Genomic DNA, 24,601 nt, shown 5'->3' with positions numbered 1-24,601 from the left:
GGGAAATAAAATGCCACCAAATAAATACCAGTGGACGGGGGAGATAATCGTAGTGGAACGGACCGCGCAGCGTACGATCCCAGCTTTCGCTAGGTGCGTTTTTAATTCCGTTTGCGCCATTCTGTTTCTAGTGATGAGATCTACAAAACAAGATCATAAATTGCCAGTCATGTAAAATAGCATCAAAATATATCAGATATAGATCTTGTTTTGTAGATCTCATCACTAGAAATAGAATGGCGCAAACGGAATTAAAAACGCACCTAGCGAAAGCAACTTATATATAAACAAAATAGTGGTATTATCAGTCAACTTATATGAAGTAAGTTATATAGAGAACATGTGATAACTTATATGTTAATTATAACTCATATAGAGTCAATGTAATAGCTTCTTCGGAGCTAATGTATCCATATATACAGAGACAAATGAGATAGTTCAAATAGGTACATCAAATACGTAACTATATTGGGTGAAAAAAGTAGGAACTTATGTATATAATGTGTTGATAGATTTATACATAAGTTGCTACACACTTCATACATAACTAGCTATTATGTATTCAACATAAGTTGCTAGAATATAAAAAATATATTAAAACATATTCATTATAGATATAGTTTTATAAATATTATTAAAATAAATATAGTGGTACAAACGGAATTGAAAATGGACACAAAAGTACCCGATGCCGTACAAATGCGCCGCGGCAGGCCGTGCGAAGCGCGACGCGCGCTAGCTTTTTTCTCCTAATGCAACTCTCTGCAAAGTACCCGATGTTCAATTTGGGCCAGTCCTAGGCATCTGGTGGGCCTAAAGGAAAGGCCCGGTCCGTCGGCCCACCGGTAGAGTCGACGAGACGAAGCGCAACTCGTCGTCATTCCTCTCCGCCTCCGCCTTCCAGACGCCTCCAATCCGGGTTTCCAAACGTCTCGAGAGGAAGGAAGAGGAACACGTCACGGCGAGGTGCGCGGGCGGCGTAAGGAGGAGGAGATCGAGGCGGGCGGGCGTGCGTTGGTGCGGGCAGCCGTCGGTCCCTTCCATCGGAATCTGCAGGTAAGCATCTCTCTGAGATTCGTCAGTTTTCCTTCACCTCTTCCGCTTGGGATTGAATTGATTCGACTGGAATCGGATGATGAAAGGGAGGGTATCAATCAATTCCTCGCATCGCCCGCTCTCCTCTTCTAATGGAATTATCATGCAGTATCGATTTGCCAGGATATCATCTCGAATTAATTAGCTGTTTCTAGCCCAATCTAGGTTTCATAAGGAGACATCTTGATCCGTCCGGTTGTCAGAATCTCCATTTCGGTCCAATTCGATTGACGTTTTATGTGATTCCGCTAGGACTTTGCTTGTGCGGCCTGTTCTTGGAGGAGGGGTTGCTGAGGAAGCCGCAGCCGGTTAACCATGTCGTCCTCCGTGCTGAGGGCTGCGGTCGACAGGGCCATCCGGAGGCAGGCAGTCACGCTGACGGACGCCGCGGCGTCCAGGATCCGGCAGCTCCTCAGCCTCAGGCAGCGGCCGTACCTGCGGCTCGGCGTCAAAGCGCGAGGCTGCAACGGCCTCTCCTACACGCTCAATTATGCCGGTATGCTGCTTTCCTTGTCTCGGCTACCAACTGTTGGTAGCCTAGTTCCCTGTTTATTCCTGTACCTGTTCTTCACGGTTCCACTTTCATATCAAGAACCTCCGTCTTCAACAACTTCAGACAGTATTTTGGAGGGCTCGGAAATGAAAGAAAAAAGTGATATGCCCCTCAAAGTCAATAAGTTCATGTTGCACACTTGCTACACATCTTGGTGCATACTGTCCCTAACATCACATATGTAGAATTCCATACCATATGCTTCACTGCCTTAAACATGTCGAATCATTCATATTGCATATGTGGAGACCATGGTGTTCAGTTATAACTTATACCATGCTTAGTTTTCTTTACCATCTAGTTGGTATTTAGGTATCTGGGTCGGATGCTCAATGTTATTTTAATTACTGTCATTATACCTGATTGGATGGTTTCCTCATACTTGCCCAACATATACCCTGTTTTTCACAATTGCATCAGCATTAATCAGTGCTAGAAAAAGCCTGGCCATGTCTGTCAAGTTGTAGCGTCCAAGTGTAACATTGCTATCCAGTGAAAATTTGGTAGAAGCTGATGGTGAGTAAGTCAGAGTGGCAGGTACCTTTATGATTTTGTCTGCATAAATTGGTCCACACAATGAGCTCTACTAGTTATGAACATGCATGGTATTTGATGCCGCCGTAATCGTTGTATTGTGTTCTGAATGTGTAACCCTTTTCTTTTGCTGTTACTGCTGTCTGCTGGCTTCACATGGCTGCTTCTGATCTTGCTGTATATAACCATCATCTAACTTCAGATGAGAAGGGGAAGTTCGATGAGCTTGTTGAGGAGAAAGGGGTTAAAGTGCTTATCGACCCCAAGGCTTTGATGCATGTTATCGGCACCAAGATGGATTATGTTGACGATCCATTGAAGTATGGCTCTTCATAGCAACTGTTTTGTTTGGCCCCTGCTTATCTGTTTTCAGTAATTAACCAAAATTCCTATTGTAGGTCCGAGTTTGTGTTCATAAACCCAAATTCCAAAGGGGAGTGTGGCTGCGGTGAATCCTTTATGACTACAAGCAGCAAAGGGTCCACATCATGATGCGTTTTGCGTTGTAAATGCGTAACAAAGTATTGGAGGCCTCAGCTACTGATTTTGTTGGGTCTATTGTGCTGCAGCAGGCCTGCAGGACATGCCACAAGAGTGGTTATGTAATGGATGCGCCTAACATACATGTACTTCTTCATTTGCCTCAGCCTGTTATGAACATGGAGTCATTTATCCATGTTTTGTATATTTTGATTGCACACGATATAAGACCTCGAATGGTTACCAATCTTTTAGCGCCATGCTTGTCCAACGGAGCTCTCTGAAGTTTATCTCTAGATTTCTTTCTTTTGGGTGTTATGGAGAAGATGATAATCTAACCATATTATGTGTGGCCAAGCAAGAATCAATATACAGAGACGACACAAAGACAGATGGTGTTTTCTTTTTTTTGCCTGAAGAACTCTGATTAACCGCGGACTACGATCAGTTCCGAGTACACTGCTGTGTTGTGTCTCTAGTTGACATGAATCAGTTTCCCCTAAAGTTTGGTGGAGCCCAGGCTCCATTCTCGTTGGTCACGTACGACGTGCACGAGAGGGGCACCAGGCAGAGCCCCCTGCTGCGCAGATCAAGCCTTGTTTCCTCCTCCCCACCATTTGCGTCTGAAGGCCCCTGTTTTAACACGCCAACAATGCAAAACAAAGCAGCATATAACATCATCAGGATAAAAAAACACATGAAATGAATGCTGATTATATGTATACAAAAAAATGTACTGTACCCGCTGTGTTGTCCTGGGTTTCTTATTTCGGGAGGATTTCAAGTACGGCCCGCTCAAAGTCTGCAGGGGGTGATTAAACTGCTGTCAGGAGGAAATCCTAGCAAATGCTAGTATATGGAAAGGTTTTTTATTTCTTGAAAATCATACTTATCATCAGTTCTCAATCGTAGCTAAACAGTGATGTGTGACTAAGCTTAAATGGTTACTGAAAGTCATTACCTCAACTTGGTCTTGAAGAAATTTGATATAACCAATGGCCTCCATGAGTACCGATGCGGTATCAGTCTGCACACAGTTATTAGATATAGAACCAGTAAGTACTTTTACACGCTGGTAAAATAGCACTCCCCTCCGTTCTAAATTGTAGGTCGTTTTAGCTTTTTCAAGTTCATAGTATATCTAGCCTAGAAAAGTTAAAACAACCTACAATTTAGAATGGAGGGAGTAATCCTGAACTATATTTTCGGATGGATGAACAGAGCATCCACTCTATACTTTTCACATAGTTTTTTTTTTTTGCAAAATACTGGTAGTACATATATACTGAAAGTCCAAGCAATCTTTGCTAGTAATAGTAGGTCTTAAATGTTACCTTGCCAAACGGTGAGACCAGTTGCTGAAGGGCTGCAATCCGATCCCCTAGCTTCTCTTTCCTTACCTAATCAAAGGGCAGCATGAGTATGCTTACTATACTTCATTAGCACGAAGAAAAACAGCAGATATCCTATCTAGAATGTGTACGTGCTGCTGATCGAAGCAAAGTGACGAGGCGAGGCATGATATTCTTCTCGGGAGCAACGTTAACATCTATCCATTCCACACATATATGCATTTACATGTGTATATGTGCTGTGCGTACCTTGAAAGAAGGGACGATGGTGGAGGCGCGCGACTCGACTCGAGGCTTCTTCAGCGACGATGGCGCCTGCGACGACGGCACCGGGCGTGCTGCCTTTTGACACGCCGCGTCGTGCTCCGCGCTCCAATGGCGGTTTCCTCCGGCTGCCTCGTTCACCAAAGCTGCACCCACCATCTGCTGCAAAGGCTCACACATGAATGTCGATTTCAAGCTAACATAGAACTTTGACTTATTTTTTCACAAAAAATGTTTTTACTACTAGGGTGTATTCCTTGATCAGTTAGGAACGTAGTAGGCTTTTTCAGCAAGTAATTTATTGGGAGAAGCATTATTGCAGATAGCACATGTAGTAAGTACGGCAAATAAAGCCTGTGGAATAACAGAATTAACAGTTGCTGAATTAACTCAAGGTGCAGGTTAGCGATCGACAGAGCCCCTGCTAGGGGCGGTACTGATCTTGGGCCGAAAAAGATGACGCAGGTCACTCGGATCCTAAAGCTGCGCGCACGCAGAGCAAAAAGAAGAGGCTGTACTTGTACAACAAGGGCCGGCCGGCCGGGCCTAGCCGGTCTAAGCTTGCTCAGCTGCCCTGCCAGCACTACTACTGCAGATCCATCAGGAAGGAACAGATGCACGAGAGGAGGAGGAGGGGGAGGGCATCATATCATGCATGTAGGTAGGCACGCAGTGAGCTGTGTAGTGTGTAGTACCCACCAGGAGCTATCCAACCATGCATCTTCTAGCTGCACTCCAGCATGATCTATCGATCAGAACTAAATAAATGGTCCTGTGATGAAAGTTCAATGTCTTTTGGCATAAAATGTTCTACTTACTACATATATGGCTCATTACATTATTTAAGTATTCCTTACTCTGGAGTATATACACTATTAGTACAAAGTCTTTTTTTTAAAAAGTTTTTTTTGGCTCACTCTTCAAAAGTAGACTTTTATTATTAATTTCTCTAATAATGTATCATTTAATTTATATATAACTATAAACCAAAATAGCGTGGAAGCATTTTGAAGTATGAATAATCTTGCTACACAATTATGGACACTAAACATACTACATATAATTTGAACAAATGTTGGTTAACATAAAATGTCTAAAGTTTGAGCCCGCCGCCGCCCCCCCCCCCCCCCCCCCCCCCCCCCCCCGCGCGCCGGAAGGTATGCAAACATATGCCTACGTCAGGATAGCTAGTTCCCAATGACTTTTCAACGATTTTGCATGCATGCTACCTGCACACATATAGTTCATGCTAAAAAGAAATGTTTTTGTCTAGGCGACAAGGTGGTTAGATCAGCGTATAGGTTTCTGGAGGTGATGCCAAATACCATAGTAATTTACTTGTCAATACTCTAAATAATCCATAAAAATGATCTTATGTTATCACCTATAAATTAATATTTTAAGTCAAGATATGTTCAGGTTCTGAACGTTATGCATGCTATACTTCATTCTTGAATTTTAAGACACAACAGCATGCATATTATCATGCATTAGCTATTCAGCCAAAGAAAAAACGCATCAGCAGTTGCAAGTTGCAACTGATGAGTCATGTGGTTTGATGCAATCTTGAGCTTTCCTAAAATTTTCATGATCAAACTTGAGTCAGACATTGTATTTTAGGTTGCTGGATATATGTAGTTCTCTGGGCAAATGCTAGTTAAACAATGGCGGCATTGCAATGGTACTTACACATATATTTTTCTAGCCCTACAGTTTCATTACTAGCTAGTAGCTACCTAATCCTTTTCCTTTCAGTTCTGTCTGAGAAAAAATACTGTGCATGCAAGCTCTACACGTCTACACACCGTACTTTAATTTGACTGACCTGCCTGTAGTTGTCACCGGATGGTCCTTGGGGATGGGCAGGAGGAGGGCCATGGGGCACATGCTCTGATCTCAACAAAGGCATGCCATTATGGAGCAGTACTGAAGGGCTCAGCAGCAGCGTCTTGCACAGCCTCGACGACGCCAGTATCTCGAACGCGTCGCCGGGGAGAGGCGGCGGCGCCGCCGGCCACGCCTTCATTAGCTGCTGCGGCGGCCGCGAGATGTTGACACTAGGAAGCACGGCGCCGTCCAGACCGGCGGCGGCCATGGCGGGGAGGCCGCCGCCGCCGCCGCCGCCATCGAGGACGATGTCATGGTAAGCCATGGCTGCACCAGCGCACGACGATGACCTTGGGTTGAATGGCTGCTCCTCCTTGATCTTGCTGTGGCCATCTTGCTGGCCGTTCGTGGGCACGGAGACGGCGTCCGCAAAGCTGCAGTTGCTCCATTGGAACCCTAGGTCTTGCATCATTAGCAGCGAGCTGAGCTGGTGAGGTGCCAATGGAGAAGCAGCGTGATGGCTGTGGTTGTGGCCTTGTGCTGAGAGGAGCACCTCAAGCTCATCGGAGTGATGGTGATCACCACAGTTCCTGCAAAATTAAAGAATCTAGTCAAAGTTTGAAGAAGGATTCATCTGACCAATCATCTGACCAAACGAGAAATGCATGGTGTACGTGAGATATGGCATCCATGACAAAAGGAAAAAAAAATGTACAGAAACCTTTCGGAGGAAACCAACAAATTCATGGATGGTGTCATGGGCATAAGTTTTCGTCCGTTCTTTGTTTATCTCTTTCTGCCTAAAGTTGTCATTTTGCCGAGCTACAATTCCCTAGACTCCATAGAGAGACAACAGGGAGGAAGAGAACAAGCATGCAGAGGAAAACTCCAAATCCTAGGAAGAATCCAGGCAGTAAAGGATATGAATACACTCTACGACATCCCTAAATTTTCCTTAATTTGAGAGAGAGAGAGAGAGAGAGAGAGAGAGGGAACAAGATGGAAAGAAATGCAAACAAAATATTAAAATTTGAAAATGTTCTTGATTTGGCCCTGAGAGAATTGTAAACATAAGCAACGACAGTAGTAGTGCTAGCTAGAGCTAGACCAGGTGCTTACAGCATTGGAGGTTGCTGGCTCCATTGATGGCTGCCTCCAATAACGGCGCTGTGAGGAGTTGGAGCAAATGGCAGGGAGGAAGAAGAAGGCCATGGGAGGTCATCTTGCACGAGATGATCGCTAAGGTTGGAGGAGGAGGACGAAGATGCCATCATGGTGGCTGTAAAGTGGATCTTAATCGATGCTAATTCCAAGAGGGGGAGGATGAAAAGGTCTCACTCTATGACGAGCTTTTAGAATCTCTCAAGAACACACACCCCACCAATGGAAGCTATATCGGGTTTGAGAAATGGAGATGCCCATAAGGCTTCATCGCTTTCCCCTCCTTTTGTATCTGCTTGGTACCTTTGTTCCCATTCCTCCTTTCAAGGCATCAGCAAAGAAGAAAAGCTCCACACTCTCTCTCTCTCTCTCTCTCTCTCTCTCTCTCTCTCTCTCTCTCCACTCTCTCTCTCTCTCTCCCTCTCCCTCTCTCCCCCCTCTCTCTCTCTCATCATTATAACATTTCTGCCACGATCATATAGTAGGATCTCTGCCGTTAGATCCCGAAGCATAGCCTTCAACATATGGCACCAAAGAGACAAGTCTTTTCTCCGCCGGGTGCATTAGACATATATAGGGCTAGAACGCCTTATCGATCAGTCACTGGTACTAATGGTACAGATTGTTCTCAAGAAAAGAAAACGGTCTACGGAAAACTGCCAAAGTAATGTCAATTATTTGTCTTGCCGTCTGCTATATATATAGTATTTGTCTGTCTGACGAGTTGATGTAGATGTCTAATCATGTTGCATTGCTACCAAATGGAAGTAGAAAAGATCTTAAGCTGTAAATCACCTACTTATGGATGTACAGATTTAAAGGAAAACTAGTAAGTAGTTACTGGAACAATTTTGGACAAACAGTAGTATCTAGTTCAGTTCGATCAAAGTAAAGTAAGATTAAAGCCAGGATCACTCATATTTTTCTTCAGGGGAAAATGGCATGGAGCTCGACGTCTCGTGAACACGGAGTTAAGATCGCTAATTGACCACACTTTTTACTTTCAACCTTTAATTTCAACATGATCTTTCTTAGCCGTTGCTTGAAAGGTTCTTCTCAATCTAGAATACAATACCCCGGTCCCCGGCCCATTTTCCTCTTAGGAGAGGTTACTTAATTTCTTCTATAATTTATAAGTAAACTAGATATCCTTGCATATAATTAAGTTTCTGCTGTTCTACCACCATCCTCTTTTTTCTGCATGTGTCCGTGCTGGAATAAAGGGATTAGTAGCGCCCTCTTTTCCCCATGGAAAACGCACACTTTGGGGGCCTCGGTAATTGTGATGTATGATTCCATGGCAGCAAGGGGGTGCAAAAAAGTTGGTCTCCGGGCCTTCTCCAGTTCTCCCCCTCCAAGAACAAAACTGGAGAATGCCCAACATCGATGCAGGGCCCGCTGTCCTACAAACCCCTGAAATTTAAACGGAAAAGAAAAGGAAGTAACATGATGACTGATCAGATCAGCCCCACATCCATTCATGTCACGTCAGTGCAGAAAAGGGAGGAGCTAGCCAGGAGATTGAGAGATGCCAAGTATGGGCAGATGCCCGTGCCTTTCCCATGTATTGTGTTCATTGGTTCGCAGTTCTTTTGCTGCGGTTCTAAAAGTGTATACAAGTTTGAGTTGTGTACTTCCTGTTTGATTTTTTTTGACAAAAAGACACTCAAGTGAAATCCATGCATGCATGCAACTTGCTAGCTAAAATATCAAACTTGCAAGAATGTGTTTACTACTGAGTACTTCCTTCCATCATGTGCATGCGTAAAAGTTTCTTATATTGAGAAGGTGGTTTAGCTATATATTGGTAAAAACAAAAATGCTGTCAACAGTAATGCAAAGCAAATAACTAATGAAATACTATTATCAACTAGTTTACGAGTAGAAGAAGTCTTGTGATAGAACTGATGTGAAGTTAACTACCATCAGACCAGTTACACAGTACGCGACATTTTAGGTCGGGTACATATGCATTTTTTTCATGAACTTTTCTTGAGAACATGAGGTTTAAATAAGGGATCCGAATGTATTATCAGGTTACCGTTTCAAACTGTAACACCTTTATTGTAGATATCTATATAAATAAATTTCTACCCATGGTGCGGTTTGTCGATGTCAGAAACATCTCTACTGTGATTCCAAGTCACGGCTATATTGATTACTCACTCCGTTCCAAAATATAGATCATTTTAGTATTTCTAAATACATAAATTTTGTTATGCATCTAAATATAGGGTTATGTGTAGATATATAGTAAAATCTATATACGTAGAAAAATCAAAACAACCTGCCTTCTGAAAGTAAACATTCATGGTGCCTGATTATATAAGGTCGATCTTAATTTAACAGGTGCCAACAATGACTTGAGTATATGCACATCGATCTGCATGTCCCCGGCACATCAGTCCATCGATCGGGTCTTGTGCAAACATCACGTCAATATAAAAAGAGGAGAGCCCTACTCTTCCTTAAAGGAGCTGAAAGCCAACAGAAAGGCATCGGGAGAAAAGAAAAAGGGTGAGAAAAGAGTGATTGAAAAGTTTCAAATGTGACTATGGACCTTTAAGCCTGCTGTGAGTGCGCATACGAGTTTCTTTGCGAAAGAGCAACTCGATCGTTTGATCAAACCGATCTCTGGCACTTAAAACAGTTAGATCAGGAGGACTCAGAGCAACAACCATTTGATGCTATGATTGCAACCTTTTGAAGCAGCTTCTAACCCATCATGACCTAATCATATTAAGCTGTCTTTCATGGTATTGCAAAGTCAACCTGTAATAATTTGTGTAGTATTGCTCACTAAACCCCGGAAATGTAATATTTCATTAGCTTCTAAATCTAAATAAAGCCTTTTAAGTTTTTTATTGCCACCAATGCTGAACGTCAAAGATTTCCAAACTGTATTTTCCAAGTTATTTTAGTTAGAAACACTAAAATAGAGATTAGAGCATCTCTAGCAGTCTCCCTTTTCCCAATCCAACTACCGTATTGGGAGTTCGTAAAAATTAGTGTTCCAACAGTCTCCCTTTATTTTTTCCTTTTCCCAATAATTATTGGGACAATCCAATAATTCATCCCAACTCTCCCTAAATAAAGGAGAAGTTGTGACTCTCCCAATACGGTAGTTGGTTTGTGATGAGATTATTGAGAGACTGCAAAAGCTACTCCCCCTGATAACAATGAAAGAGATATTGAGATATCCCAATCAGTTAGTTATTGGGAAATATTTATTGGGAACTGCTGGAGATGCTCTTAGAATTGTTTTAACCAGATTAATTGTTGTTGTTCCATAGAAAACAGCAAACTCAGGGGCCACCGCCCCCTTTATTCTGCACTATCCTCCGCCCCTAACAATAGGCATTGCCCATTAAAATTCAAATAATATGAAATACTACGTAATGCGTAGTGCATATGCACCAAGGGAACATTAAGTAAAATTCAGCATTGCAATATTCTTTTAGAAGTATTCTATTGAATGAGACAATACCTTACAACTAGTATGGAGGTTTCCATGGATGTCAAAAAACAAAAACCTTAGCCTAAAGGCCATTAGAAGATCCCAACACATCTATGCTATTTGCTATAGGCCCATATTGGACATAAGACATTAGAAATTAACCATGTTATTGGAGAAACTAGAGATAGACTTCTTTCTTAATTTGTTTAACCTTAGCTTTTGCATCTTTATAAATTGGTGAAGAATCCTGCTATTTAGGAGTCATGATTTTTTTTTCTTTTTCCTATGAAGAAGCTAAGTTAGAGGCCTTGCTATAGGGAGCTTATATAATACTTCAGGCTAGGTTGCTTCACTATAAAATTAGAGAAAACAAAAATTCTCACATTAATAAGTAAAAAACAAGTATTTAGGTCCGAAGTAATATGACATAGATGATCTACTAGTACAATATTTAGCAAGCGCTATAAGCTAATTGTTCAATTAAAACTAAGTCTATTCTTCCTATGCCTTCCCTAAATTATTTGCATCCCATGCATGAGTTAAATGGCTAATGCATCTGAATCCATTGAACCTTCCATTCCTCACGCCCCCTCCACCCCAAATTGTAGGTTGTTTTAGTACTGCTAGGTTCGTATATTTTGCTATTCATCTGGATATACATACTATGTCTAGATACAAAATACAAACTATGAATCTATAATACCAAAACGACCTACAACTTGAGGCGGATAGAGTACTTCATATATAACAAGTAATGTTATACTGGAATGCAATATTGTAATGCCGAATCGAATTGATGCACATAAGCAAGATATGCATGCATGGCGCGGTCCATATATGATTATTTAATTACTGTTGATATGGTTCTGTTAGCAGCAAGATCCAAAATATACGACCGATCCACGTTTGGGGTTTACTACAGTATCTAGTATTTAAACGGGTGCACCCATGCTATCCATCAGTATCACACATGCATGAGAAAAGGGTCGATCATTGCTTTAATTTGTTCTTGTGCTCCTCTAAAGGTGATTGAGAAGAAGACAAAAGGGGTTCCGAGAGGAATATATGCTTTCCAAACAAAATGCTACGACTCCCCATGCATAATTTCATATAATACACTGCCATGTACTGCATTGGTCCTTACATGTTGGCGGGAGAATGCAACCTGTGGGGATATGGGTATGCTCTATAGTCCACACAAGGTCATGAGGGGTTTGCAGTGGTTCAAGGGTAACGCCCCGCGCATTGGTAGAGCCAACTGGCACTCAGTCAGCACCACTCGTATGGATATTTTTTATATTCATGCTCGTATTTAACGGGATCCAACACCAGCAAAGGGGTGTTAGGATTTTAGTTCGGACTAAAATTCATGTCACATCAAATATTTAGATGCTAATTAGGAGGACTAAACCTGAGCTAAATATAAAACTAATTACACAGATGGAGGCTAATTCCCGAGATGAATCTATTAAGCCTAATTAATCCATCATTAGCACATATTTACTGCAGCACTACATTATCAAATCATGGACTAATTAGGCTTAATAGATCCGTCTCGTAAATTAGCCTCCATATGTACAATTGGTTTTATAATTAGTCCATATTTAATACTCCTAATTAGTATCTAAACATTCGATGTGATAGGAATTTTAGAAGCTCCTAAAGAACCAAACGGGACCTAATATCTATACTGGCTCTCATCCTCCATGGTATGGATACTTCGATTCCACTCTGTAAACTCAAACCTTTTAATCAAACTCAATTTTCTGCTACATTCCTTCCCATCACGCCACCTCCCCTCCTCTCTCTCCCTCTCACTCTCTCCCTCTCTCTCTAGGTTAACTATATAAATGATGACGAAAGTGATATGCATATGTGGGCCTGACCCATTCGATACGAGGACCGTAAGCAGATTTTGGACGTGAAATGTTACACACTCTCTTTCTCATGAGCCATGGCCTAGGAGCATAGCCTTCCTGCTGGCGTGAAAGCACGTCACGACTGGGCTACCATGGCAAATGCATCCATATGATGGTCCGGAGACGTCATGGATACCTGACACGTGTATAGCGGTGTTTGTTTTGAGCCGGTATGGATACTTGAGACATTCGTGCAGGTGCTAGTGTGGAGCCGGCATTGACACAACTAATGCTCTACCCAGCTAGTATCAATAGCATTTGCATCAGAGTAAATTTCACCTACGGTCCTTAAACTTGTTCCGAGTTCTCATCTCACTCCCGGTATTCTCAAAATGCACATAACAGTTCTTAAACTTGTTCCAAGCTGTAATCTTAGTCCTGGTACTCACGAAATGCACATAACAGTCCCTAAACTTGTCCTGAGCTCTCATCCGGGTCCGTAAACTTGTACCGAGCTCTCATCTAGGTCCATAAACTTATCTCGAGATTTCATTCACTAAAACTTTAAGTTAGATTTGAAATTGGTTTCAAATCCTCATAAATTTTTTTATCAATTTTGAATGGGATTCAAACTTAGTTTTAATTTCTTAGGAATTTCGGATCGATTTTCAGTGGGATGAGAAGCGAGACCGGAATGAGAGCTCGGGACAAGTTGAAGGACCAGGATGAGAGCTTGAGCCAAGTTTAAGGACCGTTATGGGCATTTTGAGAGTATCGGGATCAGGATAAGAACTCGGCATAAGGACCGCTAGTGAAATTTACTCTTTGCATTGTACACTTCTACCCACTGTACATCTGACATGGATCAGCATATCGTACAATACCATCCTTGCAATGTTTATTCTTCTCTAGTTACACACAGCTGGAATAATTAAAGTATAAAACTAAAATGATAGTCTTCCGAAAAACTAAAAGGGTATATGTTGCTTGAGCATGCGGTGGTATCCTTCTCATCAGAATATGCTTCTTCTCCCTCGTTGTGGATGGTGCTGCTAAGGCTAGTGTGTGTATGCATAGCAGGCTGCCCTTTTGAGCACCAGGGCTGTGATGCAAAAGGCATCATTCAGGGACCCATGAGTGTCTTTTTGTGCTTCCCCTTGCCCTTGCCCCTCTGACCTAGAGAACCTAGGCCCGTTTGGATCCACTGGATTCTGATAATCCAGCTTCCAGAAGCTAGGTGGGATCCAAACGGCTCGAATTTCAGCCTCAGATTCTAAAATCCAAAAGCCAGATTCTGAGAATCCTGTAAGCTGGAGTTTGGGAGCTGTTGCTGGATTCTGGCGGCCAAATTACCGAAATACCCTTAGGATTTCATTAGAATTTACCTCCCCTGCCATCGCCTCTACCGTCTCTTTCCTTGCCTTCCCCGTCGCCGGAGCCTCCTCTCGCATCGCCGGCCGCGCCACCTCCAGCTCGCCGGAGAAGGGCCGCCGGCTGCCGCGCCCAGATCTGTCGGCCGCGCCCACCTCCACATCGCTGGAGAAGGCCCGCCGGCCGCTGCGCCCAAAGCGCCCGCCTCCAGCTCGTCGGAGGAGGCCCGACGGATGCCGCGCCCAGATCCACCCAGCGCCGCCTCCTTCCCGCCCCTCCTCGTCGAGCCCTCCTCCATGCCGCTGCACCTTTTCCCCTTCCTCTCCTTTTCACGAGCTGTTGTTGTTGCCCCAATCTCGCTGGCCGCCGCCTCCGTCTTCTGCTGCCGCAGATCGTCGTGCGCCATCGGGGGCTGACGCCGCTGCAGATCCAGCGCCGCTCCGGGCCGAGGACCGTGCGCGAGCAGATCTCCAGGACACCCCGCGTCTGTGCAGAGGATTTGGAATCCTTTTGCTGTCGCGTGCAGGGCGGCGCTGACGAAACGGTGGCCGGCTGCCCGGACTGGGAGAGGACGTGCTTCATTTTTTTTTTAAATACTGCCGTGCTTCAGTTTTGCGGCATGCAAATAATCGGAGGGGAGCGGAGAGAAAAGACGAAAGGAAAGCAGCCGAATTTTTGTTTTCTTCCTTTTACTGTGCTGCGGGCAAGGCAAAGGGTAATATGGACATGAGCCTCCAATCAAATAAAATATAAGTGCATAAAATCCAAGTATCCTAACAGAATAGATTTTTATCATCTAAAATCCGGATTCTACAATCTTTATCTATAATCCAAGATTCTCATAATCTGAATCCGGGGGCCTAAGGCAGGTCCAGACGAGTCGAGGAGCGAGAGAGATGCAAAGTGCATGGAAATGAAAGCCGACCGCCATTGGTTTCGGAGCCTCGATCGATGGATGGATCACGTTCATGCTCTCTTTCTCTCGTAGCATCACGTCGTCGCTGCCTTTTCCTTGGGCCATGTGGGCACACCTGCAGGGTCGTCTACAGCATGCATCTGCCATCGAGGGAGCGAGCGAGGTGACGCGCGTGGACATGGACGGGCCCCGGTTGGCTGGCCGGCAGGGCCGGGGCAGGTCCCGTGCATGCATCGCTTGGTTCCGATGGGAGGCAGCAGGGGCCGTATGTTTTCGTGGCCGGCCGGGCCTGGCGCGCGCGCGCAGCAGACTCGGTTTAGTTTTGAGGCAGATGGAGGGCTACACAAAATGCAACGCGAGCACGCTTGCAAGTGCCAATGGATGGATCGAAACACAGTTCCCAAACGCTCACACACCTACACTACCACAACCATGCGCATACACAAACGGCTATAGGAAACTGGGCGTGCAAAGTCATTACGGAAATCTTGCTATTGACAAGTATTTTCGTTTAATACTGAATAAAAAACCATACAATACTTTCCTATAATAAATTTAGAAAAATACAAGCACTCATGATGAATTTGAGATTTGAAGTAGGTTGGTAGATTCCACGATGAAGAACCAAACCAGCTAGGCCACTCTGCTGAGCATGTCGCATGAATGCTAGCCAACCAACCGAGAAAACGTTGAGGGCTCCTTTGGAGTATAGAATCGAAAAAGGTAGGAATGCAGTAGAATCATGTATGAAACGGAGGTTTCAAAATCAAAGGAGTTTTATATAGCTTATCTTACTGGCTTGTAGCCTCCGATTATAATTAAAAAATAAATTATAATTCTATTTTTCAACTTTCAAATCTAAATCAGACTTGTAGATGGTGCTTGCGTAGAGTGGTTTTGAAACATAAGCTAAAGTGGGGTTTGCATTGAATGGAGTGGTTTTCAACCTTCCTCTAAAACTAGACTAAAAAGATAATTGAAGGCTACTTAAAAGAATTGTTGCGTGGTACATTTGGAAAATATTTCCCTAATTAAGAGCATTCGTTTGAATTGTAAAATTTATATTTCAATTTTTAATTTGATTATCATAAAAGATCATGGCATGAAAACTAAGTTGAAATAAGAGGTAAAGTAGTATTTGGTTTTGGTGTTGAACGTTAAAGACCAGAATTTTTGTCTCCACTAGTCTTCGTCCTTTCCTCTGACCCACCAGCGGACAAACTCATGGGGACAATGGAGGTGAGGATGATTTGCCAAAGTTCTATACAACCCCAAAAATGGAGAGGCTCGAGTGGATGTTTGAAATCCTTCGATTACACTACTGGAGGAAATTACCGGTCGGTAACCCCTCTAGTATCGGTCAACTTTTATTACCGGTTGATAACTCCCTTTAGTACCAGGCGTCCGATCGGTACCGATTGGTCGGTACTAAATGCCACGTCATTTAGTACCCGGTACTAAATGCGCTATTCAATACCGGCCGGTAACACCAACCGTACTAAACTGCGAGCCACGTCGTGCTGTTGTGGACGACAGTTTAGTACTAGTTGGTTTTACTAACCGGTACTAAAGTTTATTCTTTTTTTACCCTTTTGTTTTAATTTGTATCCGACGGAGCTTTTAATAATAATATTACGTTAATATATCAACCCATTAAAATCTAAGTATCACAAGTATCAACCCATTCAAATCATTAACACTCAATAGTTCGTACATCAATACTTAAGGTCTTAGAGAGAACAAGTTCAAATCCATAAGAAAAGGGTACGGGAGTACATCCATGCATGCTACATATTCAATAATTCACTTTGCTTATGTAGATATGCCACATAGCTTAAGTCTCCAATTGTAAAGTCTTGAACTTCATTAATATAAGCTAGAGCATGAAGTAGTGCACTCTCTGGTGCTTCACAAGGACGGTCATATGCATTACCATAAATCTCAAATAATGGAGACGACGTCAACTGAAATGGCCTGCAGAAAGTGAGATGAGCCTGGAGCTTGAAATCTTTGGTGTGTATCGAGTTTTCATCGGTGTAACTATAATTCAACACATCCAAGACTTGAGCCAGAATCGTATGAAAGCTCATTGTCGCCAAGGTTTGACCAAAGACATCCTAAAAGAAGAGAATAACGTGATGAAATTTAAAAGATGTAACATAATTAAAGATAAAAAGATTATTAGATATGTTCCATACCATGTCATGTTGATTTAGCTGACAAAACCTCTCAGTAGTCCTAGTCACATTACTTTCTCCCTCCTCGAGCACCTTTATTCGAAAATATGAGGTACCCATGATGCTGTTGTAGGCAGCCCTCCACGGTGGTCCTTTCAAAAGTTACCCTACTTGGTGCTAATTGACCCCATGCGGCAATTGAAACCATCGGAATAGGCTATCCTGGTACTCTCATCCAGTTGGCCTGTGTTTCTTGAACAAGTACTTGAAAAAAAGTTTTTACTCTTTTAAAATTCCATGAACCAACTATCTCGGATTGCACTAAAGGAGAAGAAGTACCACCTAGAGCTTTGACAAATCTAATATTGTTGATAATCTACATTGTATGTAACTAAATTTAGGAATTATTCATGTGTAGTAAAAAAATAATTACAAGAAGGAAAGAATATTACTATGTTGGGAATTGCTCCTTTGCTTTGATCGCCTTTTGGTAAGTCAATGACGTGATTAGGGAAGTGAATTTCAGGAGGATGAGCCAATGGTGGCTCCTTGAAAATGTAGTATACACGACCGCCAACACCATGGCGAGAAGAACTTCCACTTGCCATAGTTAACCCAAACTATCCAAATAAAATTGTGATAAGATAATTTGCTACCATTTTTCCTAACTAGTCAACTTTGCCACCAATAATACATTATCATATACGCACATCATATACATTGAAATAAATCTAGACCATCATTTCATAGCCATCCACAATTCTATTACAATGCAAGCCGTGAATATCTACATGTCCTCTAAGAGATATAGCCTTATGCCATAATTATATCACAAAATAATTACTTAGCATCCAATACAAATTGGTATCCAATTGAAACATCGTAGCCATTTTAATTCAATACGGGTAGCAAAATTATTTTAATGCATCAAAATCAAAATTATCGAAAAAATGGAAAACTAACTAGGGAGGGAGCGCGGGGGAGGTGGGGGAGGGAGAGGTGCGGTGGCGGCCCGCGGGGGAGGCGGGAAAAGAGAGAGGCGCGACGACGGGGACGGCGGCCGGGGATGGGGTTGCGGCGGTCGGGGATGGGGCGACGGCAACGGCGACGGGTGACGGAGCCGGAGACGGGGCGACACCGACGGGGACGGTAGTCGGGGATGTGGTGGCAGCGGTCGAAGATGGGGTGACAACGACGGGTACTAAATTGCTCTATTTAGTACCGGGTAGGGCTTCTAACCGGTACTAAATGGTCTAAAATGGCAGGAGCAGAAAATTGAGGTATTTAGTACCGGTTAGAACCCTTGCCCGGTACTAAATTGCTCCAGCAGTTTCCTTTCATGCGTGCAATATATTTTTTTATTTTTGTGACTATAAATGTTGTCATCATAATATTAACTAAACACATTACATATAAAAATGTTTAATTGTAATAAAATGCTCCGATAATTATGACAAGGTTGTCACATGTATATATATGAAATAGTAGAGATAAAAATTCAAACATCGATCATCTGCATCATGGCCGTTAATCCTTATGACATATGTAGAGTGTTAACTGGAGTAAATTATATATATGAAATAGTAGAGATAAAAATTCATCATACAATTAAGTCTTACATAAATGAGATATTTAGAATATAGGATTGTCCACATCACGACCGTTAATTTAGGAGACAAAAAGATACACCAATCCTACAATAATAGTACAACATAAGATCTGCGAGTCCACCTACTAGGACTCCTCTTTATTACCGACTAGTAATCCCACCCCCTGGAATATATAAAGGAGGGTAGGGTACCTAGATCGGCAGATAGAGAACCACAATAGAGAACCAAATCTTCAACATCAAACAACACCCAAGCGCATGGTGAAATACACAACACCCAAAAAGCACATAGGGTATTACGCTACTCTGGCGGCCCGAACCTATATAAATCCGTGTCTTGTGTCCTTACTTTTACCATCGAGTTCTAGTCCGAAGATCCCCCACCAACTAATCTACTACCTTGGGATACCCCTCGGTAAGTTACCGGGTACAAAACATCAACATCTGGCACGCCAGGTAGGGGCGATCGTCGAGACCATCGGGCGAACTTGAAGGACCTCATCATCAAAATCAATCTATTCCGCAACACGGCGTGGTTGTTGTTAGGCAATGACTAATCGGCACCTCATCATGTCTCTGCGTCAAGATCCAAGGCAAAGTTCAAGACCAAATTGATTTCCTGTGTTGCTCCAGACGATCAAGATTGTTGTCGCGGGAGCACAGGAGATCAAGGCTGTTGCATATGGCTTGTTGGCAGAGGCAAATCTAATTCGACTTGGAAGATCAGGCAAGCCGAGGGACCCATGCCATAATTCCCAAGATCACAAAGATCTATTACAGTCACGCGCGGATTGAGGCAAATAATCAGCTCCGACTACTTTCCGTGAAAAGAAATTTTGAGGAATTTGTGCTACACACATGTGGAAGGCTACCACAAGATCTCAAAATCATAGCCTAACGTACATAGAAGATGTACGCAAGCATTGCTACCCCGACGTCCGGCTGCATCAATTCACCGACAACTACTTCAACTACTCGTCTCGACTAGAAAACTAGTCGAGGACAAGCCTCACACCGACGACAGCTAGTCGGAATCGACTCTGACTAGTTGACTTCATCAACAATCGACATGGCTTCATCGACAACCGTCCACGAATCAAGCTAAGTCACTTTTTTAATTATTTTATATAATTTTTCCAGCTTGTTTTCCTCATGCAGGGCAACACACCAAGTACTTTTTTGTGTACGCCTCTCGACGGAAATTACCCTCTAGAGTTACACTTCGCCAATTATTCCTGGGGCATGTTAACTGACAGCCATGGGCTTGGTACACCAAATTACGGAGGCTATAGCCATAAGTTTTGTGCAATGAGTTCCAGAAGCTCCGCTACAGGCTTGGTACAACGAGTTAGGAGGCTTTGCCACGAAGTTTGGTGCACTGAGTGCTGGAGGCTCACAACGGTTACACCCTAGTGAGGCACAAATCCTATGCGTAGCAACACGCGCTCTTCTCGTCAAAAGGCAGAAAAAGTCTCAACGACTACTTTAAACGCAATCGCGTTCTCTCTTTATTGTCGAAATGCCTACTACTTATTTTCAATGTCTCCTCTTAGTGGTCGCTAATCTCCTCGAGCAGAACACGCCTCAATTCGTGAAAGCCTCGGATCTTCTGTCATGCCTAAATGCTAGGACGCGAGATAAAGATCTATGTAGCAGCAGTGCCAGTACACGTATACGAGATAAAGATCTCACACGCAGTGGCAATGGCTAAACAGAGACTGGGAGCCTAAACATAACAGGCTAACTACTTTTTCACAATAAGCTACATATGTATGCATCTTCTTTTTCAGGTCAAGCTTTGGCGACAACTCTCCAGAACACTTAGCGTACCTTCAATGGCTCCGTTAGCTCCCAGTCTCGAGGGCTAAGCACCAATTACTATTCAGGATATCTCCAATGACTTGGCTAGCTTCCAAGCTCGGGGGCTAAGCGCAAATAACTACTCGACGTGGCTTCTACGGCTCACCTGACGCATAAGCTCGGGGGCTGTACGCCGTAATACAACTCGGATGATGACTTGCGTGAAGACTAAAGACCCTTGGATTGACTATTTAATTATTCCAAGGCTCGGGGGCTGATAAGCTACACTTAATAGTTGATTTTTTTTCAAGATGAAAGAAGAAGATTCAAGATTTTATTGACCCTCAGCCTGATTCTTTGATTCAACATAAGGCTCGAGGGCTACTCCATATGGAGTGCGACTTCCGCCACCCTTCATATCACATTCCAAAGGTGAAGATTACAAAATCAAGATGATCAAGAGCTTGAGCACACCATAGCCTCATGGTAGTTTTAAAGAACTTTGAAGATTCAGCTAGACAAAGTTCTCGAGGAGCACTAATACTACTTGGCGAGGATTTGAAAAGTACCCGAAGACTGCTACATTCGACTATGAAACGCTCAGGGGCTTATCAGGGATAGATTCCTAGTACCCGTAAGGAAGAAGACGGACCCCATCTAGGATTCCCCTATAATCCTACTAGGACTCATACCTTGTTATCCTACTAGGACTCCTCCTTGTTACCGACTAGTAATCCCACCCCCTGGAGTATATAAAGGAGGGCAGAGGTATCTAGATTGGCAGATAGAGAACCACAATAGAGGACCAAATCCTCAACACCAAACAACACCCAAGCGCAGGACGCAATATACAACACCCCAAACAGGACGTAGGGTATTATGCTACTCTGGTGGCCCCAACCTGTATAAATCGGTGTCTTGTATCCTCGCTTTTACTATCAAGTTTTAGGTCCGACAATCCCCCACCAACCAATCTACTACCTTAGGATACCCCTCAGTAGGTTGCCGGGTATAAAACACCGACACCTCACTCTAAAAAACTCTCCATACTCCTCATTCTAAAAGATCAACAAGTATTCTGTTTGTAACATAAAACTCATTCTAAAAAAATTCTCCATTCTCCTCACTCTAATAAAGTATCAAGTACTCCATTTGTAACATAAAACTAGCTCATTAAAAAACCTAGAACACTATGACCAGAGGAGGGAGAATGAAGTTGCTAACCGGTCTAGTGAAGAAGCTGGTTGAGTGAAGAAAAGAAGCCCAAGCAAATGGTTGAGCTTGCTCGGGGAAGGAAGCTAAGGAAGCAGCTCATTTATAGAGCAAATGTTTGACATTAGTACCGGCTGGTAGGTTCAGCCGGTACTAAATGGTTTCAATTAGTACCGGGGTTGATGCTACCAGCCGGTACTAAATGCATTCTCACCATTTAGTACCGGCTGAAGCCACCAGTCGGTATTAAATAACTTACCGGGAAATCTAGCTATCGGTCACACGGTCCACGTGCCACCATTTAGTACCAGCTGAGGCTCCAAACCGGCAGCTCCAAACCGGTACTACAGGAGCTCCGGTGGCACTGTGTGTGATGGCAGGTACTAACGTGGTACCGAACAAAAAGTCATCTAGTACTAACATGTTGGACGAATGCTTATTTTCCAGTAGTGTTAATTTCCTGTAAATCGATAGTAAAGGAAACTTAAATTTCCTCCACTACTCTAAAGCTCTGTTCCAACGTTCCAAACAGTACTACAGTCTACAGTACAAAAATTCCATAGGAATGACGACAATCCAGTGGGGGTTTTTTCTTATATTTTTCTTCCTTTGATCTACTGGCGGCCCTATGAAGCAAGATGCATGGAAATTTGAAGCACCAGGATATCTGGATGGTTGGATAGAAATTAAAGATGATGATGGTCGGGTGGACGGACGGCTGGCGACGGCCGGGGCCCCAGACGCGCCGGCCAACCGGCAGGCTTTCCGGCCGGGCTCAATTATACGCTCTCCCGGCCGGGCCGGCTGGGTCACAAACATGTATAGCAGTCGCCAGTCGCGCGCAGCACTGCAGCTGCACTGATCTGACTGAAGCTTGCATTGCATTGGTAGCCCTGGCTGCCACTGCACCTGGAGTGACCGCTACCTGCAGCAGGTAGCCGCGGCACGCGACTGTAACAATCACAAACTTAATTAACCACGCCACCTGAGCAAGCAGCAAGAAAAGCCTAGTTCGTTGCTTGCTTGCTTGCACACTTTCGTCAAAGCCAATGCATTGCATCCAACAAATGCACAAATTTTTTTTTGTGTGTGTGTGAGAGAGAGCGCATAACTTTTGCCACGCATGTGCGTGTAACTGTGTACATATATACGGTAGATGTGTTGTCGCCGGGCGTTACTGCTTGTTGCATATGCATCGTCGTCGTGTGCGAGATGCCGAGATCAGATATGGTTTTGGTACCTTTGTGTGTGCGACTGTGGTGCAGCGCATTATTTTGTCGTGTACCCATTGTTGTGTTGCTGCGTGCGTACGTGCTTTGCTTTTGGCTGTCTCTCTTTTTTTTTACGCATACGACATAAACTGTTGCATGCATGCGAGATCGACCTATAGGCTTTGGTGGGCTGCTGAAGCCTGAAGCACCCTGCAGTTGCCGTAGCGCAAAACCTGCACCACTGTTAGCTGCATGCTGCACATCTTCGTTCACGTACCAGGCCAGCTTGTCATTATAAGGCACGTACGAAACGCATCTTACATAGACATAGATTTGTAAAAATACGGTTTTGCAAAAGTATGAGAAATATATACTTGCAAGCTTTTTTAATTTAAAGCAAATCAAATATATATTTGATATGAGTTTCAAACTAAATAATTTAAGTTCAAAGCCAAAATCTTTCTTGCGAACTGAGAGTAGCTCGGCTCGTAAGGTTTTTTTTGTGGTGGAACCTATCCACCAGGATTCGGTTCCTCGACTCGGCACTAGCACTCGCATTTTTCTAGATTTATTCCAGGATTAACCAGTGTTCTTTCATTGGTATGCGACGTGTACGTCGATAGCGAGTCACCAGTGGTGACTTCATCAATCTCAAGGTATGCCAGCTCAGTCTCTCGGAGATGCTCATAAGGATAGGGTTGCATATGTGTATGTGAGTGTCTGCGTTTGTGCTGTGTTTCGAAAAAAAGAAGCCAAAGTCTTTCTCAAAGGATTTTATTCGCATATGCAATATGGAAACCATTTTGAAACTAGAATTTATTTTTGGCATTTTGAACTTGAGGTCAGAAGAGAAAATTGCTTCAAATTAAATATATTTTATTTGAATCTAATCAATTTGGTCAAAAGTTCCGTCAGAGTCAGACCCAGCATGGCTTCGATCAGGTTGACCGGCCGGCTGGCAGTTGGACCATCCCTTTCCTTGCTCTTGCAATCAGGAACGGCCATTTACCTGCCTGTCGACTCGGGTAAATGATCATGGAGAGCGCATGGCCGTTAATTAAGGTATATGCAGATGCTGGGACCGGCCGGCCGGCGAGGTCACCGTACGAGATGCGCGTTTGATGCCGGCCGGCCGGCCAGAGATATCCCTCTCGCCCACTGCACGGCTCTTCCGTAGGTGGGCGCCGGCCGGCAGGCATCGTCGGTCGTCGCCGTCGGCGAAGGAACCAGGCCCTCTCGCGGTTGCCCTTTGACATTTCGCTGCTGCCTGCACATCTTCCCTGGCGGCTGGCGCGGCGCCAGGTCGTCTGACTATGCTGCATTATAGATAGAGAGAGATGATGCTGATTGCATCAGAAATTCAGAAGGAACCATCCACCGAAAGGCTACGCGGATTGATTACCAGACGACCAAGAAACTAAATTAAACTAAAGCTGCTTGGCTACTGAACTGAAGACTTTAATTGCCGGGGTCCAGTCTCGATAGCCCGCTGACTCTTCTGAGTTCTGATGTGGGGGCAGCGGGAGTACTACCTTGGTAACTACTCTCTCTGAGTTCAACATGTAAGTTGGTTTAACTTTTCTAAATATCAAAATATAGTATGTATTTAGAAAAGTTAAATGGACCTACATTTTGAATGAAAATTGTTACTTCCTCTGATGTACCAATATTAGCCCATCAACTCTTGGAGTACGGAGTATTTAGGAAGCCAAGAGTTGTTAAT

At 43.5% G+C, this 24,601-nt stretch overlaps 2 protein-coding genes across 3 annotated transcripts; one reads left to right on the top strand and one right to left on the bottom strand.

Moving 5' to 3' along the window:
- Positions 1 to 888: 888 nt before the first annotated feature.
- Positions 889 to 2,922, top strand: LOC117858934 (iron-sulfur assembly protein IscA-like 1, mitochondrial). The gene is made up of 4 exons (XM_034742093.2): positions 889 to 1,056; positions 1,348 to 1,591; positions 2,385 to 2,502; positions 2,581 to 2,922. The coding sequence occupies exons 2-4, from the start codon at positions 1,411 to 1,413 to the stop codon at positions 2,672 to 2,674; spliced, it is 393 nt and encodes a 130-aa protein (XP_034597984.1). The 5' UTR covers positions 889 to 1,056; positions 1,348 to 1,410; the 3' UTR covers positions 2,675 to 2,922.
- A 93-nt stretch (positions 2,923 to 3,015) lies between these two features.
- LOC117858932 (uncharacterized) lies at positions 3,016 to 7,774 on the bottom strand. 2 transcript variants are annotated; one of them, XM_034742091.2, is made up of 7 exons: positions 7,225 to 7,774; positions 6,104 to 6,695; positions 4,264 to 4,440; positions 3,997 to 4,062; positions 3,624 to 3,689; positions 3,405 to 3,464; positions 3,016 to 3,295 (listed from the first exon to the last, which is right to left on the bottom strand). In XM_034742091.2, exons 1-7 carry the CDS (start codon positions 7,377 to 7,379, stop codon positions 3,152 to 3,154), a joined length of 1,260 nt encoding a protein of 419 aa, XP_034597982.1. In that variant the 5' UTR covers positions 7,380 to 7,774; the 3' UTR covers positions 3,016 to 3,151. The 2 variants fall into 2 exon arrangements, with proteins under 2 accessions (XP_034597982.1, XP_034597983.1); XM_034742092.2 differs by having other exon boundaries at positions 4,264 to 4,437.
- Between the last annotated feature and the right edge of the window lie 16,827 nt (positions 7,775 to 24,601).

Source organism: Setaria viridis, chromosome 5 (genome assembly GCF_005286985.2).
Source record: "Setaria viridis chromosome 5, Setaria_viridis_v4.0, whole genome shotgun sequence".
Classification (NCBI taxonomy): Eukaryota; Viridiplantae; Streptophyta; class Magnoliopsida; order Poales; family Poaceae; genus Setaria; species Setaria viridis.
This window is presented reverse-complemented; position numbering and strand designations above follow the sequence as displayed.